The 16,003-nt window shown below is 36.9% G+C and overlaps 1 protein-coding gene across 6 annotated transcripts in view; it reads right to left on the bottom strand.

The window, feature by feature from the left end:
• The window catches only part of LOC126369402 (tropomodulin-1), a 72,257-nt gene that overhangs the window by 14,554 nt on the left and 41,700 nt on the right, over positions 1-16,003 (bottom strand). For 5 of the 6 annotated variants that reach the window (XM_050013803.1, XM_050013805.1, XM_050013801.1 and 2 more), the window contains exons 2-4: positions 9,713-9,865; positions 4,105-4,272; positions 2,608-2,731 (exon numbers count right to left, since the gene is read on the bottom strand). In XM_050013803.1, the coding sequence (XP_049869760.1) occupies positions 2,608-2,731; positions 4,105-4,272; positions 9,713-9,865 (445 nt within the window). Of the gene's footprint in view, positions 1-2,607; positions 2,732-4,104; positions 4,273-9,712; positions 9,866-10,155; positions 10,239-16,003 lie in introns of those variants that run through there. The other variant, XM_050013804.1, reaches the window with a different exon arrangement.

Here is a 16,003-nt window from a genome sequence, read left to right as displayed (position 1 = left end):
ACGTTTATATATTTTTTTTTAATTTGTTCCATTTGTCACTCTTATACTATCTGCTTAAAAGCTATGTTTATCATAACGTTTACGTCTTTTTATTGCAAGGTCAACATGACTAGCCATTGCAGCATAATGTCACCAGCAGGGCTGATAAAATAAAGGTGATAAAATTATCGATCGATTCAATAGATTTTGTCGAAATCGATAAGTTTGTTTTTCCCCTTACATGTATTTTGACAGATCGACATCACTTATTTGGGTTCACATATTAGCACCAATCGAGAAAACGACTTAAGTATATCGTCAGAATACATAAAATGACCGTGACAAAATTTTATCAAGTTGCGTACGTTAGCCCTACTGTTTAGACTGCTCATCACATCAGTAGACGTATCACTTCTACAATACTGAAAGAAAGGTTCACCTCTGCATTCATATTATTCAACATTTAATTTCAGCACTCATTCAGTTTGCGACTAAAGCGACCATCAAGACAACCACCCGCACTCATTTTTGGCACAAAACCCAAAAATTCATTTAATTTTGATGTTTCAACGCTGAGTTTAATTCACGTCGACTTTCTAATATCATTTTGATCTCAGTTGCTTGGCAGAGACTAACATTTGAACACATCAAGGAACGTGTAACCTGGAGTGTTTTTCATCTGGAGTTGGTTTTTTTACTAGTTTTTTTAATAACCAAAAATGTTTAGTGTAATGTTGTGCATATTCTAAAGCGACGAACACCAACAACTCGCCTGGACGGCTGCCAACCCGATAAATTCCGAGCGTTATTGCCAGCCGCCGCAATTTTTCTCATAAAACGTATTAAATCCAGGCCCTAACTTTTAATGATACGACCCATTATGAAATGAACACTAACTTGTTTGTTATTTCAATAAAACTACCATCACAACTTAGATTTTCAAAGAGTCTGAACTGTGTTTTGCTATTCATCTCCCTAGCATTATCCCGTTTTTCACAGGGTCCGCTTACCTAACCTGAAGATTTGACAGGTTCGGTTTTTTACAGAAGCGACAGCCTGTCTGACCTTCCCGCGAAGGGAAAACCAGCCCAATACAGGTTAGGTCATATACCTACGAAAATGCATTTCTCGGTAATGTGGGATTCCTCACGATGTTTTTCTTCGTTGTATTTTGCTATTAAATATGTAATGAATTGCTACCGAGCAGAGCGAGAAAGTAAGGGTATATACTATACATCTCTGCCTACCGCTTCGGGGATACACGTGTAATGTTATGATAACTGGGTAGTTTCGTAGGTCAAAGATAAATTATGAAATTCTGATTACTAAATAAAGACCGACCTAAAACTGTCGAAAAACATGTTCTTTTTCTATTTAATTTATTTATAAATTTGAATCAATAAAAACGTTATAATAAGTCCGACATTTTATCACGTTTTTCTATGACGTCACAGTGTGCTTTATCATACAAATTCCATAGTAATTTCGTGTATTGACGTTTAGTAAAAAGTAAGTGAATTGACTAGCTGGAAACTAGCCTGTTGCTACCCGCAACGCCCGCATGGCTCTCTTTCATTAGAGGTTAAATTAAAAAAAAACTCCTTAGTGCTTGCCTACATTTAAAAAAAATATTATTTCAACACAATTTTTACACTATAGCCTAGTGGTTTGGGCTGTGTGCTGTTATGTCAGTTAAGATACGGAGACAGACAGGCAGACGTCAAAAAAAAAAACGAATTTAACATGTCCTATTTCAACTGTCTGTACTAATTTCCTGGAAAATAAATGTCATAATTTAACTCGGTAACAGTAGTACTATTAATAGAATTAATTTAGCTTGTTTCGAACATAAAATGAAATATTGTTTTATAGAAATTTAATGTGTCACTTGGACAAATTAACTTTTTATAGATGTAAATTACGACTTTTGTCCGTCATAATTCGTTTAATAAAGTAATCGCTCCTCGTACAGAATTTATTTTTGTCATTGTTACTTGACGTCTAAATTTATGAAATTATTGGATACCGTGGCTAATGTATTCATCTATTGACGATTAATATAGTAATAGTAAGAGATAATTATTTCTTGCCCAGCAGTGGGCGTCATACGGCTGATGATGATGAATTATAATATTATAAAGTATTATTGATTGATTGAATTATTTCTAATACGGACACCGCAATCTTCATATGAAATTCTGATAAGAATTTCCGCATTATTGCAATCAAATATGAGATTCTATGGTAACTAGTTAGGAGTTAGCTTTGCCCGTCGAATATACATTGATTATCTTTTGGTCAGGATGGATTTGTATTGAAGTATTATATCGATAATATCGCCCCCTCCCATCGATCATACCCTCAAGCTGCAAGGGCAGCAGCCGCCGCGCCGTGTAGCCACCCCTAGCGTCTGGTTTAAGGCCGGGTTTCCACTGACGCGGAGATGGGCGGAGAAGAGCGGAGATGTGCGGATTTGATCAATCACAGCGTTCGAGAGAGCGAAAAACGAAAGACGCTCTGTCACTCTCTCCCTCACGGTGATTGGTCGATTCCTGCATATGTCCGTTCATCTCCGCACAGCTCCGCGTCAATGGAAACGCAGCCTAAGGCCTACGGTGTCTGACGTACCGGCTAGATCGATGATCTCCTCCTGCGAAGCCCCTGTGAGCGCCTGCTCATACTCATCGCCAAGGTCGATACTGATCTGTTCCTCCGCCTCCGTCAACTTCTGCGCCGGCGGCGGTGGGATCCACTGGAATGTACACAACGACGTTATAAGCATGGAGATGTTATAAAACAAAATTCATTGACTTCGACTTTGACTTTTAAGGAGGTCGCAATTGTTGTAAAAACTCTATTAATAAGGACACTGGCTGTTTTTGTTATGACGTTTATCTACTTGTTTTTTTTTAATTGTTCCATTTGTCACTAAAAGCTAGGTAATAAAGCTCTCTTTAACATAACGTTCGCGTCTTTTATGCGTAGTACTGCAGGTCCGGAGTGGCCCTAGCCTCGCAGACTAGTCTTTTTACTGCAGCAATAACGCTCAAGATACAAAAGCGGTATCAAAAGCGCGGGTTTGTATAAAACTACGCTGCGTTGCACCTGGATCACTATGTGTCAGGATCCAAGGACATAATACGTAGTAAGTCGATATTTTTTTATAATTAAAAATACCTTTCTAATTAGACAAAAGCCTCGCCCTATACCGCCTCCGCTAAGGCAACACTATTGATTTAGAAAAATTTATATTGACCCGACAGAATAAGTTAACAGCACACGTCACGGATTTTATATCAGCGAGGTGCCTATTTAATTAATAATAATAAGAATCTTTATTTCGCACCACAACCCAACATAAGGAAATATGAAATGTGACAATATAAGTAGATGACAATGGCAAATATAAAACTATTAACTAAATGTTCAGTTGTGGCAAACTGGTGCCCGAGCTAGGCAGTGAGCCTGTGTTACAGGTCACCAGGCCTCCACTCCTGACCGCGTCATGCAACACGGTTTAGTGCATACAATTGATGACATTCGCATTTACAATGTGATAGATGTCCAACCATTTTAGAGTGCGAAAACAATATTATGGTAAGACAATAAGAAATGTATATGTAGTTAAAAAATAATAATAATAAGAAAATTAAATAAGTAAAAGAAAAAATAAATAACAAAAAATATAAAAAGAAATGTATGAGTGTGTGTGTTAATTCGCCAGGATTATTCATTTTAATATTAACTGTTGTCAATTATCCGTCCCTTGCCATTTTGGGGGATTAGAAAATAATAGGTATACCTAAGTTAAAGGAAATTTAGGAGATGTCTGCAGGGATCGAATCGAATTTTAAATTCGTATGCCAATTCTTGGCTGAATGTGCTGAGACCGATGACAACACTGTAATATCTTGTAACACGCAACATTCACGAATAAATATTTTTGTATTTTTATCGGGGCCAATGTAGACAGAGCAGAAATAAATTATAAACAAGATTTAAAAACCCCCTCTCCCCACCCTCTGTACTGTCTGTTCGTTTTATCTGTTTCATTGTGTACAAATAAATAGATAAACAAATGGTTCATCTCATTTTTAGTTAATATATATTATATAAATGTGTTACCTTCTTCCCTCTAATGACACCAGCCACGAAGGGTTTGACCTCGGGCCGGTCGGGGGTCTCGAGGGCCTGTTTATTGATGTGCTCGATCAACTTCTTGCGGTTCAGGGGGCCTGTGGGGTCCTTCTCGCAGTCATAGTTGTTACGTTGCGACGGGGGTAAGAAATTGTCCTGGAATCAGAGAAAATTGTATTTTATTTAATGTCCTATATATTAATTTATTTATTTACTTTTAGGAAGATTAACAGCTGGAAGCCTCGTTGAAACTTCTAACTCCGCGCAAAAGAAATGCATTACGCTTGTAATTTACTCGCGTAAAGGGTGTGAACAATATGGGACGTTTCCGTGAATTCATTAAGTTAGTACGCAGCTTGACGTTACTAAGCAGCTCCGGACTATTAATGGTACCATTGGCGATATTCATAATGAAACAGACATCGCTAACGTAGCGTCGGGCATGTAGTGGTAAAAAATGGTAATTCCTGCATCGGTTTATGTAATCAGATGTTCTTATCAAAGGTTGTGTAGTACGCATTGAAATTTGAGTTTTTTGTATTATGGTAACACCGCGTTTTTCTCTCTGTCTTCTACCCTATAACATGATGGTGACAGTGTGTTGGTTTTGCGAACTTTGTTCATTTAAACAATTAAAAAGTAATAAAGTCCACATTTACAAACTCAAGCATGAGTTTTCATTTATATATATAACTAACGACGCACACAGGTCTTGTACTTAGATTAGTATAATTATGATGGTTGAACATATACTAGGCCTTGTTCAAGTGCTATTTTTATGATTCAAGTGCTTAGTTCTATGAAAAATTGTAATAGTGCTGTACATCTTTCTTGAAATAAACATATTATTATTATTCAGAGACCATTATTTTATTTTACACAGCACTCAAAAGCCTCCTGCTTTCTTTTGCACATCAATATGATACATAAACTCACATAGGCATTTCCTCTCAATATGAATGGTGATATAAAGTAAAATGTAATATTTCCCTTATAAACATCACACAAACAGCCTATATACATCCCACTGCAGGGCACAGGCCTCCCCTCAATCAACTGGAGGGGGTATAGAACATATTCTACAACAATGCTCTAATACCTATTTCCTTTAAGTTAAAATAAAACATCTAAACTAAAACCAGCTCATACTAAAACTTAATTGCCAAGTTATCAGATATACTCTTGTATCTATGTTGGCAGAATCATATATGTATATCAACAAAATAAATATAGATTACCCAATTATATTAAAATATACACAAACCACAAGTATACAAAATAATTACAACAACATTTTATCAAATTCAATCAATACCTATAATGTCTAGTCAATCACTACTTTGTAATCAGTAAGATATCAAATTAATCAACTCTTATCATGTCAAGAACATTGTTATTGCATTTTTTGCCAAGGACACAACCAGCTGTACTACCAAGCCTGTGTTGTAGTAATTCTTGAGGCATCGCTGCTTCTTCTATCGTGTGGGTTATGAGGCGGATTACCAACCTCACCAACCCTGGTGTCAGGGTTATTATTGTGCCGCCAAATGCCCTCAACATGACTCATGAAACAACTACTTACATCAGTAAGTTGTAACCAGGACCAACGTCCTAACGTACCTTCCGAAGCACGTATGTTTTCCCCTTTGGATAATCATCTGATAGTAAGGAGATCTGTGCTTAGGAAGGCACGTTAAACCGTTGACCCGGTTACTACTTACTGATTTAAGTAAGTAGTTGTTACACAAGCCATGTCAGAGCCTTTGGCGACTCTAAAATAACCATGACACCAGGGTTAATGAGGTTGGTAATCTACTTCACAACCACAATAGAAGAAGATTAGGTAGTATGTAGGTATAGTATCACATAAGTACATTTTCGTAGTTTCATTGCTTAATTATTATTTATTGTAAAAGCTATCAGTGACTTTATTAAACATGGCATACAATTTAAGACAAAGCATTTCCTAGTAAGCGTTCTAGATACAATTATTTATATACATGAGTAATCATTTCTTTCAGGACAAAGAAAAGTTAGTTTGAAAATTAATCTTTTTTAAACAAAGCAATGTCTTAAAGCCTTACGTATGTTTATTTAACCTTCTACTTTATAACGCTTTGAATCAGTGTTGCTGTAATTTGTTTGGCCAACTGTAAATTGTTTAATTAGACAACAATTACATTTTTATTTTTGCTCAATAACTTTGAGGTTCTATTAAAATATACTGGATTTGTTTCGTTATTTTACTAAAATCATTTCGGGCTAAGGCTAAATTTTAAACAAGCCCATGACAAAATATAAATGAGGAGCAATAACAAACAATAACATATAGTAACCGTGTGTGTTGTAGTCGTGTAGTAGTGGTATGTGTGTTTGTTTGTGTGTGTGTAGGTGTGAGTAGTTATAGTTTGAAAATATAATCCAATTACTCTATCAAATTACATATTATATTATACACTTCTCATCAAAAAAATCGAAACACTTCCGTTTTCATTGTTTCTGTCCGAATTTAACACAAAAAAGAATTCATAGGATGAAAAAAAATACATAAATGTATAGCTGGCAGTTTGGCCATTACAGTAATAAGCGAAAATTCTAAATTCAAAATTAGAATTTCATTTGTTTATCTTATAAACGAAATGAATCACTGTTTTGAGACAAATGTGTGTTTAGGGTTGGAGTACATTTAGCGTTTAAAAACTAAAAATTGGCGCCTATCCTTAAACTTTTTGTTTTTTATTTCAATACTGTGACTTTGGGACGTCTGAAAAAAGGTTTTTTTTTCTAAAACGTATGGATACTTCGCCCACAGAAGCCGCCCAAGTTGTGGCATTGCTGGATTCTGGCCTTAGTCAGCGTGTTGTGGCTGCAAGACTGCATCTAAGCCTGTCATCTGTTCATAGAGTCTATAAACGTTATCGGGAGACTGGTTTGTTCACGCACCGTTCAGGATCTGGCAGGAATCGGGTCACTTCTGAGCGAGATGATCGATTTATTGTAACAACTTCTTTAAGAAATCGACGCCTTAACGCTTTTCAACTGCAGCAGCGGCTTCGTGTTGTACGAAGGGTGGCTGTAAGTGACTCTACAATTAGAAGAAGGTTGAAGGATCGTGGACTGGTACCGCATAAGCCAGCAAATGGGCCGAAATTAACTGCAGACCATCGAAGAGCGCGCCTTAACTTTGCATGTGAGCACCTAAATTGGTCATACCTACAGTGGAGCATAGTTCTCTTTTCTGATGAGTGTAAAATTATGCTGTATGGTAACGACGGAAGGAACAAGGTCTACAGAAGAGACGGAGAACGCTATGCACAATGCTGCATTGAAGAAAAGGTCAGCTATGGTGGCGGTTCGTGGACGGTTTGGGGAGGAATCAGCGCCGACGGTAAGACAGAGCTTGCTTTCGTGTCTGGGCCACCTCTGCCTGCACTAAACTGTCATTGGTACGTCGAAGAGTGTCTCGAGCCTCATGTGATGCCCTATGCACATTTTATTGGCAACGGCTTCATATTCATGCACGACAATGCTAGGGCTCACACCGCGGGCGTCGTACGAGATTATCTTAACGAAGTCGATATCTCTATTATGGAATGGCCAGCAAGAAGCCCGGACATGAATCCCATTGAACATCTGAGGGATGAATTAAAGAGACGAATTCGAGCAAGAGATCCTGCCCCAGAAACACTTAGCCAGCTGCAAGATGCAATCCAAGAGGAATGGGACAATATACCACAGCATGTGATCGTGACTCTCATCCGATCGATGAAAAACCGTATGGAAGCAGTAATTAGAGCTCGGGGAGGGAATACAAGTTATTAAATAAACGTTTTTTTAGCTTTTTTTTTCATTTACGTGTGTTGTTTTATCCATTTCCTTTATACTCCATACGGAATAAAAATGACTCATTTAACAAAATACGAAACCTATGAAAAATTCATTTAAATTTAGAACATTAACATTAAGATTTGATAAGCTCATATTACTCACTATTAAACGACATTTAACATTTATTCCTAAATGTACACATTTTTCTGATAATCCTGACAAAACGTAAACTTGCAAGGTGTTTCGATTTTTTTGATGAGAAGTGTAGTTTTCTCAATTTGGAAACTCTCCATTTACATTTCATGGCTGATTTTGCTAACTGACATATTGTATTTTTTCGCTTAAGTGATTTGTGTCTTATTGACAATTACAAAAGGCGCAAATCAGTTTCGCCAAAAATGGCAGATACCTACGTCCATTCGCGAAATCAGCGACGGTTCTAAAACTTTTTTAAAAACGTATTTTTGAAATCAAATCAAATATACTTTATTGCACAGAACTTTTTCAACGAAAATTATAGACTATTTCTTAATATGCAAGTTCCCCTATAAAGTGATAAACATGGACAGACTTTGAGTTACCAAGACTTACGAATGAAAGTCACTCATTTGGAACTCAGTGCATAATCAAAATGTAAATTATGCTAAGGAAGCCGTAAACCAGTATCTATGTAAAGCAAAGTTCAGTGCGGTTACTGGAGCGAAACAGTTAGCAAGTCAACTTCGGAGGGAAATAGACTATATACAATTGCTGTAATTTTATGAAATGAATAGGTACTTGCAATTTGATTAAATAGGCTGCAAAATAACTGGCTCTGTGAAATCATTTTTCCAAAAGAATAATTGGGTAGTTACCTAGGTCAAAAATAAATTATAAAATTCTGATTAATGTCACAGATTTAAAGGTGACACAAATTATTTATTATTTAATTATTTATTTATTTATAATTAATAAAGGTATTTTTTTATTAGGTATTTCTTATCTGGGTGTGGATTATAATTCTTATTGATTGATTTAGTACATTACAGTTCCCAAAAAAAACCAATAAGAAAAATCTATACCTACAAGTTAAGAAAAAAAATGTTTATTATCAAATTGGAATTCAATTTGTTAAATAAGTACTGATATTGACTTTGAGCTTGTAAAGAAGTACCATCTCTATAAATAGGTTTATATAGCACACTAGCAACAGGCAAGGCTCATCATCACAATTGCAAGTGAATTGCTTTCCAAGGCCAAATACAATGACACGGTACGAGCAAATTGTACATTACGGGTTATTGTAGTACCCATGAAATAACAAAAGATCTGTCTTTTTGTCCCATGTTTCTCATGCAGATTCCCCGACTGCTCACCTTGGGTTTTATTGATAATTAAAAAAATGTGTTTTAAGTTACCATCCCATTGTGTATGTGAACATGACTATAATTACCATATGGCATAATGTTATCTGTGATAGATATTACCATGATGTAACTTTGAAATTATTATGACACTTACAGAATGTTTGCTTTTCTAATTTTAGAAATCATGATCATAATGAATGACACATCACACAGCCATCATAACATAGGCAAGTTTTTGTTACCACATCAGGCATTTTATATGGAGTTTTCTTGGCTGTTTACATATTTTATAATTTTGTATGTAGGGGAATATACTCATAGATAACAAATAATAGGCATGTAAGTGTAAAATTTGAGCCTGGAGTTGAGAGTAAGCTGAACTTTAAGTTTCAGGCTTTGGACGAAAGTAAAATGTTACTTACATCTGGATCAACTTCTTTGGCTAGTGCTTGTAGTTCCTCCTGCGACAGCTTGGCCAGCAGTTCGTCCACATCCACCTCATCGTAGGAGGACAGCTCCCGGCCGTACAACTTGGCCGGCGTCGTCATCGTCGTCGTTTTGGTCGTCGACGACTTCTGCAACCACAACACCACACACTTTAAAACCAAACCCTCACAAGATCCACTTGGGTTATTATTCTTCTAAATATGATCCCAAAGCAAAGAAAACAAGGCTTACACAGCCTTTATCGTCCTATTACTAAGGAAGATAACAGAAAACACGCGATAAAACACCGATTTCAGTATTCACCACACCCACGGTTTAATTGATTAATCTATGCGCATATGCCACAAGACATGATACCGGTTATGTTTGAAAGAAGGATAAATATACGTTTACAGTATTAATAAAACTTTATCCTTACACAAAAATTGAATAAAAATCAATTTATCAAACAATGAGAAACGCAACCAGTGTCACAAGCGCACTCTGCCGATCACAAATATGGACTAAAAAAGTTAACTTGACAGAAGAGTGAGACAGATAGATGTTTGCGAGGGTGTGAAAGGAAGGTTCGACTAGAGAGGGGGTCAACAAAAGAGGTATTACCGGTTTCTTATCAAAAGTTTTGTTGAAATTCTACATAATAACATAAAGAAAGTTTTAGAGGATTTTCTGCGTTTTACCTGTCGTTTATCTTATTTACAAAAACAACTTCCTTTTACCGATAGGCTATTGTAATCGGTCGTAATGCCAAAGAGTAGGTACCTATTTGTAACGAACGTAATCCCTATCAGGGTAGGTAGAGCTACAAATCTATAGTAGACAACTTGTAACCACAAAATATGATATTGAAGTGCAAGATGGATAATAATGATAGAGTGTGGGGATAGGTTACCAGCCCTTGTGGATAGTCAGTCATGTTCGAAAAGTTGACTTTGTCGATTCGACGTACATATCACAAGAATATTCAATTTCTCTTATTATAGGCCGGTAGATAAGTTTGAATCAAAAATAAAAAAGTTTACTCAATATTTATAACAGAACGCAAACATTTATCAGTGCCTAAAACAACCATAGGATATTCTATTCGCTTCATGAGTGCAATGTGCGAGGTCGTGAGAGTCGTGACATTTTCCTTGTCACTTCAAAACAGTTGCTTACGCTATAATGGGATGATTACGCAAGGCCCATGTCACGCCGCGCCTACTCGTCTAGTTATTGAACTCATGACCTTTGCTGCACACCAGATTCAATGACTGCTTTCAAAAATGTTAAGGTTCATTACAATAGCTCTATAAGACGCTAAGGGACGCTGCTGTGGTAAAGTGTTCGATAGAAATGCCGCATAAGGGACGATCGATAGCAGTACTACCTGCTATATCCTCGAGCGGGTCAGATTTACAGACACAATAGTTAAACAATGGGTTGTTTTTATTTTAAAAGGACTTTGGGCCGTATGATGATAATAAGTAGGTATACATATAAGGTACTGAAACAAGCTCAAAGATAACATTTAGTTTATATAATAAATTACTGAGTAAGTAAATTGGAATGTCTTAACCTTTGACTATGCCTAAGTAAGGCCTTAATATCGAAAAGGTTCATGCAGAAGTGATTGTGTTTTGAATACCATTGTATAAAATATTATGACTAAGGTCTCGATAGTCACGCAGCACCTACAATGCGCAAGCGCAACCACTGCTGCAATTTAGTTACCGAGATGGAAACAGTCGATTGATCAAAGTAACAGGGTACATTATTATAATGGTGTAAGACCCATAGTCAATTGCGATGACGATATGCAACTACCCATGCTGTAAAAAAAGAAATAATTATGTAGTGTCGAAATTGAGGTTGGGTTTAGTAATTCGAAATATATTATGATAGTTACCGTAACCGTTACAAAATAAGCCCATCTGATAAGAGCGAACAAGGCAATTAATTAAAACTTATTCATCATCATTTTAAGAGCCACGCTCTTGTCGACGTAGCATTCTCCATGTTCCTTTTTTAGAGAAAAAATAGGGTTTCACTCTTGCCTTCTGCCCCGCAGTACTCTGTCTGATGCGAGTGGGATGGCGCCCAGAGAAGTCTATTTCAAAGCTGTTCTAGGAATCCTGTCCTCCGCAACGCTCCGAATAGAACTGACAATTACTGCTGCCCTCTGTCAGGTTCCAGTGACGTGTTTCTTCCATCCTACATAGCCGTACCGATGGCTTCCATCTCCGCCTCTGTAACCGTTGAGGTCTTCACCCGTATCTTTGGGCAAGGGTTCTACGATATACCCCGTAGGTCCCTATCCGAACTCAGCCACCATCTCACTCCAGCCTACTGATGTAAGAGGCGCCCACCCTCGCGACAAGGACGCACCGTGTCGTCAAAGCCAGAAGCAAACTTATTACTTGTTTAAATTCAAACTGTGTTCACTTCTCAGTCCGATTAATATTCCTAGAAAGATCGTGCGGGGTTTACATTACGTGTATGAAAGCTGTGAAAAGCGTCGAACAATTAACACTATTGTCTTGAACATCGGAATATTGGATGTGAGTGAAAGTGCTTAAAGCCCCATTGTGAAACAGTATAAACTTTGTAATTGCTTCTCATTTCTTACACGTTACTTTATCTTTAGTCGCGCTTAAATTACCAGTATCGTGTTTGTTGCGTTCTCATTTGATAATCGTATTAAATCATACGGAACTAATTAGTCTCAACCACGCCGAATCAACTGTTCAAATCATATAGAAGGATTCCTTATAAGAAGTCATATAAGTTCCATAGGTAGGAGAATACCTATCTACTTATTGTATTAGTGGTAATTCAAGCTAATTCACATTGCTGTTTTTTTTACTAATGTGCCCGAAATTTGGTCATCAATGGATAGTCGGTAGGTAGGTCGTTAAGACGATGCAGCGATAGGTAATACATAACTTCGATGTCACCAATATGGTGATGTGATGATGTTTAGATTAAAAGGATACCAGATTGTTGGAGAAGAAAGAAAAGAGACTCATCGTTGCGTTCTCAACAAAAGAGCATCTTATATCGGTATAATACCTACTTAATATCGTAACGTAAGATCATCAGCAACAGCGCATTACACTGATGCAGTGATTGATCCGAATCAATGTTGTTTGTGTGACCACGCGCCGTTGGCGGCTCGCCAGCCTGCTATAATTGGTGGTCGCCACACCGACAACCGGTATTCCTAGTCGGCCACTGCCCTTCCTACGACACGGCTATTCCACTAAAAAAATATACTGCATTTCGCACTTGACCTAAAAAGTTGTTATATCATAGGTTAACGAACTCCTTTTACAAAATTATAAATAAGATAAACTCATTTTCATATGTATTTGATTTTGAAATATATATTTTCTGACGGGAAAGTAGCGTCAAGATACAATTTGTACAGAAACTGTAATCCAAAATGACATTACCATTCGGCCCTCCTCTTCCTGTATCACCTCTGATCAGAGGAATTCGATGGGGGCTGTTTATTGCAGGCATGATATACGCCCAGGGCAAACAAAAAGTCTATAACGCTTTGGAGGCATCGTGGAGAGAACACGAGGCAATAAGGAAGATCGAGAGAGACAAGGAGATGGCTAAAATCAAAGCAAAGATCGCGGCTGAAGAGAAGGAGAATGTACGGCTACTAGAAGCCGGGAAGATGTGGGTCGACTGGTAAGTCTACTTTTACAACAACTTTAAGAAAGTTGAATTATTGACAACACTTATCGAACAACCCCAGTATTTTAAAAAACATTGAATTGTATTTTACGAACAAACTGAATTTATAATTAAAACACATAATAACGGGTTCTTACCGCGTTTGAAATATCGGGAGTCTCATATCCCTATTTCAAACGCGGTAAGATCCCGTTATTATGTGTTTTAATTATGATAATAACCGCGTAAACTTAAGACAATGTATAAACTGAATTTATTTATAATTCTTTCTGATAATAAATAAAATATATCGTTATTCTAGGTTTTGATAGGTACCAACTAAAAGTAAAATAATAATATTAATCATCTTTCAGATTAAAAACTCATGTGGCGACGATGGTTAAATAACTGCAACGAATTGGTATTTATAAATTATTATCGAAACACAAATTATAAGTACTTACAAGTTTTAAAGAACTCTTTGTTATTTTCTTTGAGACTAATATTTACCCACAAATTGCCCAGGAAAAAAGCATTTTACTATTTTTATTCGTAACTATCACAAATATTAGATTCCATGGTAACCTAACTTTTGTAGGCTTCTCATACTTACGGAATACAGGCTTTGTAATATATTTTCATAGGACTTCTTTGAAAAGTGAACTTTTTTTACCCAATAGTCGAATGACAAAACATGAATGAATGAAATCAGAATTTGTTTTGCCGATGCGAGGTTAGCTCTTTGGGTATGTACCTTACCTATTGCGATTTTTACGAACACGCGCGCCTCGCGAGAAATTGCGATCGTGAACACATCGCGAAGTATGTAGAGCTTTAGTTTTACCGGTTATTACCGTAATGTTACCGGTTTACGCACGTGTCAATTAGATAGCGGGCGAAAGCCGATTTTTATTTCATTGGCTCCATTTCACATTATGTAACTTTTGTTACTTTGGCGGTAAATACGTAACTTCGCCGCTTGTTTGTTACGGCAGCCTATAATCAAAATCAATTATTGTTTTTCACATCATTGTGTTGTAATAAAATGCGCATTTCCTTCCGATTTTAACGGTCCGTAATGTTAGGGGGAGTTCAAATTAAAAGTGGCAATTTACATCTGTCTATTAATACGTTGCCAGTCCAGTGCCCCCAACGTGGGGGCACCACAAAATATGATGGCAAGTCCGTGCCCCCACGTGTGGGTCACGGGGTTCATACAACTTCGAACTACGTTTTCGGGCTTGGACTTAGGAAACTGGAAATGCAACTTCTTATACATTGTAGTTACATATATAATAACATACGAATTCAACATTATCTAAGTTGGACTTACCGGGTCGAAAAAAACTTTGTATGGGGACTGTGAACGTGTTAATAGTAAAAAACTAACACAATAATCTCGTTTGAAAGAGCTCGGTTTGCGACTTACTTAATAACTTACAGTCCGTTTTAAACACAGACAAGAAACCTACATTTTGGGCTTACTCGTACCTACCTACTTATTTAGGTAGTAGGTATACCTACTAGTACACCTAATTTTGCCTAAATTTTGGGTATCATTGTACCTCTGAGTTCCAGCCAAGTAGTTAATGTCATTTGCGGCAAATCTACAATAAGTCACGTCAGAAAAATATACTGAGTAACCCATAAATTTAATATGTACCTATACAGGAAAAAGATAGACCTATAGAGCATTTTATTGCGGATGCAAGCATATCTCATTCATACATAATCATAAGAGTGGTGCTACTCGAGCGATGAAACGTCAGGAAAGTAGTGATCACTTGTAACGAAGTAACGAAGCAGAAATAATGTTGTTTCATAAAACTCCTTATGGAATATTGTAAGTATTAAATAGGGTAGGAATGGATAGGGCGTCACGCGCCCGTAATTTTTAGCGGTGTTTCTAAGTGCAGCCATAGCTTTATGAGTAGGTACGTTAGTATTATATCTATGATAATAAATGGATCTTTATGTACCTACGTTCCTCCTTACTTATAATTACGTGGAGGACACAGATAGGTTAAAATAAATAAATAAATAACTCCATAGTTTCACGCACGCTTAGAGAGGCGGTTAGGTTTTACTCTTTTGACTATAGAGTTAGACTACACCTATCTTACTGTCCCTTACGCCTGTAGTCGAAGGTATACCTACTGTTTACATCTAAGTAGGTAATTTAATTACTACCTATTCTCATCATCATCACCCTAGCATTATCCCGTTTTTCACAGAGTCCGCTTACCTAATCTGACGGTTTGATAGGTCCGGGGTTCTACAGAAGCGACTCTCTGTTTCTACAATACAATAATACAGGTTAGGTCATGTGACCTACCCATATTTCCGAGAAATGCATTTTCGGTGGTAAGTATGTACTTATATAATATGGATTTCCTCACGATGTTTTCCTTCACCGCTGAGCACGTGATAATCATTTATGATCCAAACATGAATTCCAAAACAAATTCGACAATCATTGATTTAGGCCTGTGCTGGATTCGAACTTCTACCAACTAGGTTACCACGGCTCCTTAAATTTAATTACCTATTCTATTTCTCTTTAACTACCATTTATTATCACAGTGTGAGTTGGTAACATT

This window comes from Pectinophora gossypiella, chromosome 9 (genome assembly GCF_024362695.1).
Source record: "Pectinophora gossypiella chromosome 9, ilPecGoss1.1, whole genome shotgun sequence".
NCBI classification, from domain to species: domain Eukaryota; kingdom Metazoa; phylum Arthropoda; class Insecta; order Lepidoptera; family Gelechiidae; genus Pectinophora; species Pectinophora gossypiella.
The sequence above is the reverse complement of the archived record's forward strand: the minus strand, read 5'-3'. Positions and strand labels throughout refer to the sequence as shown.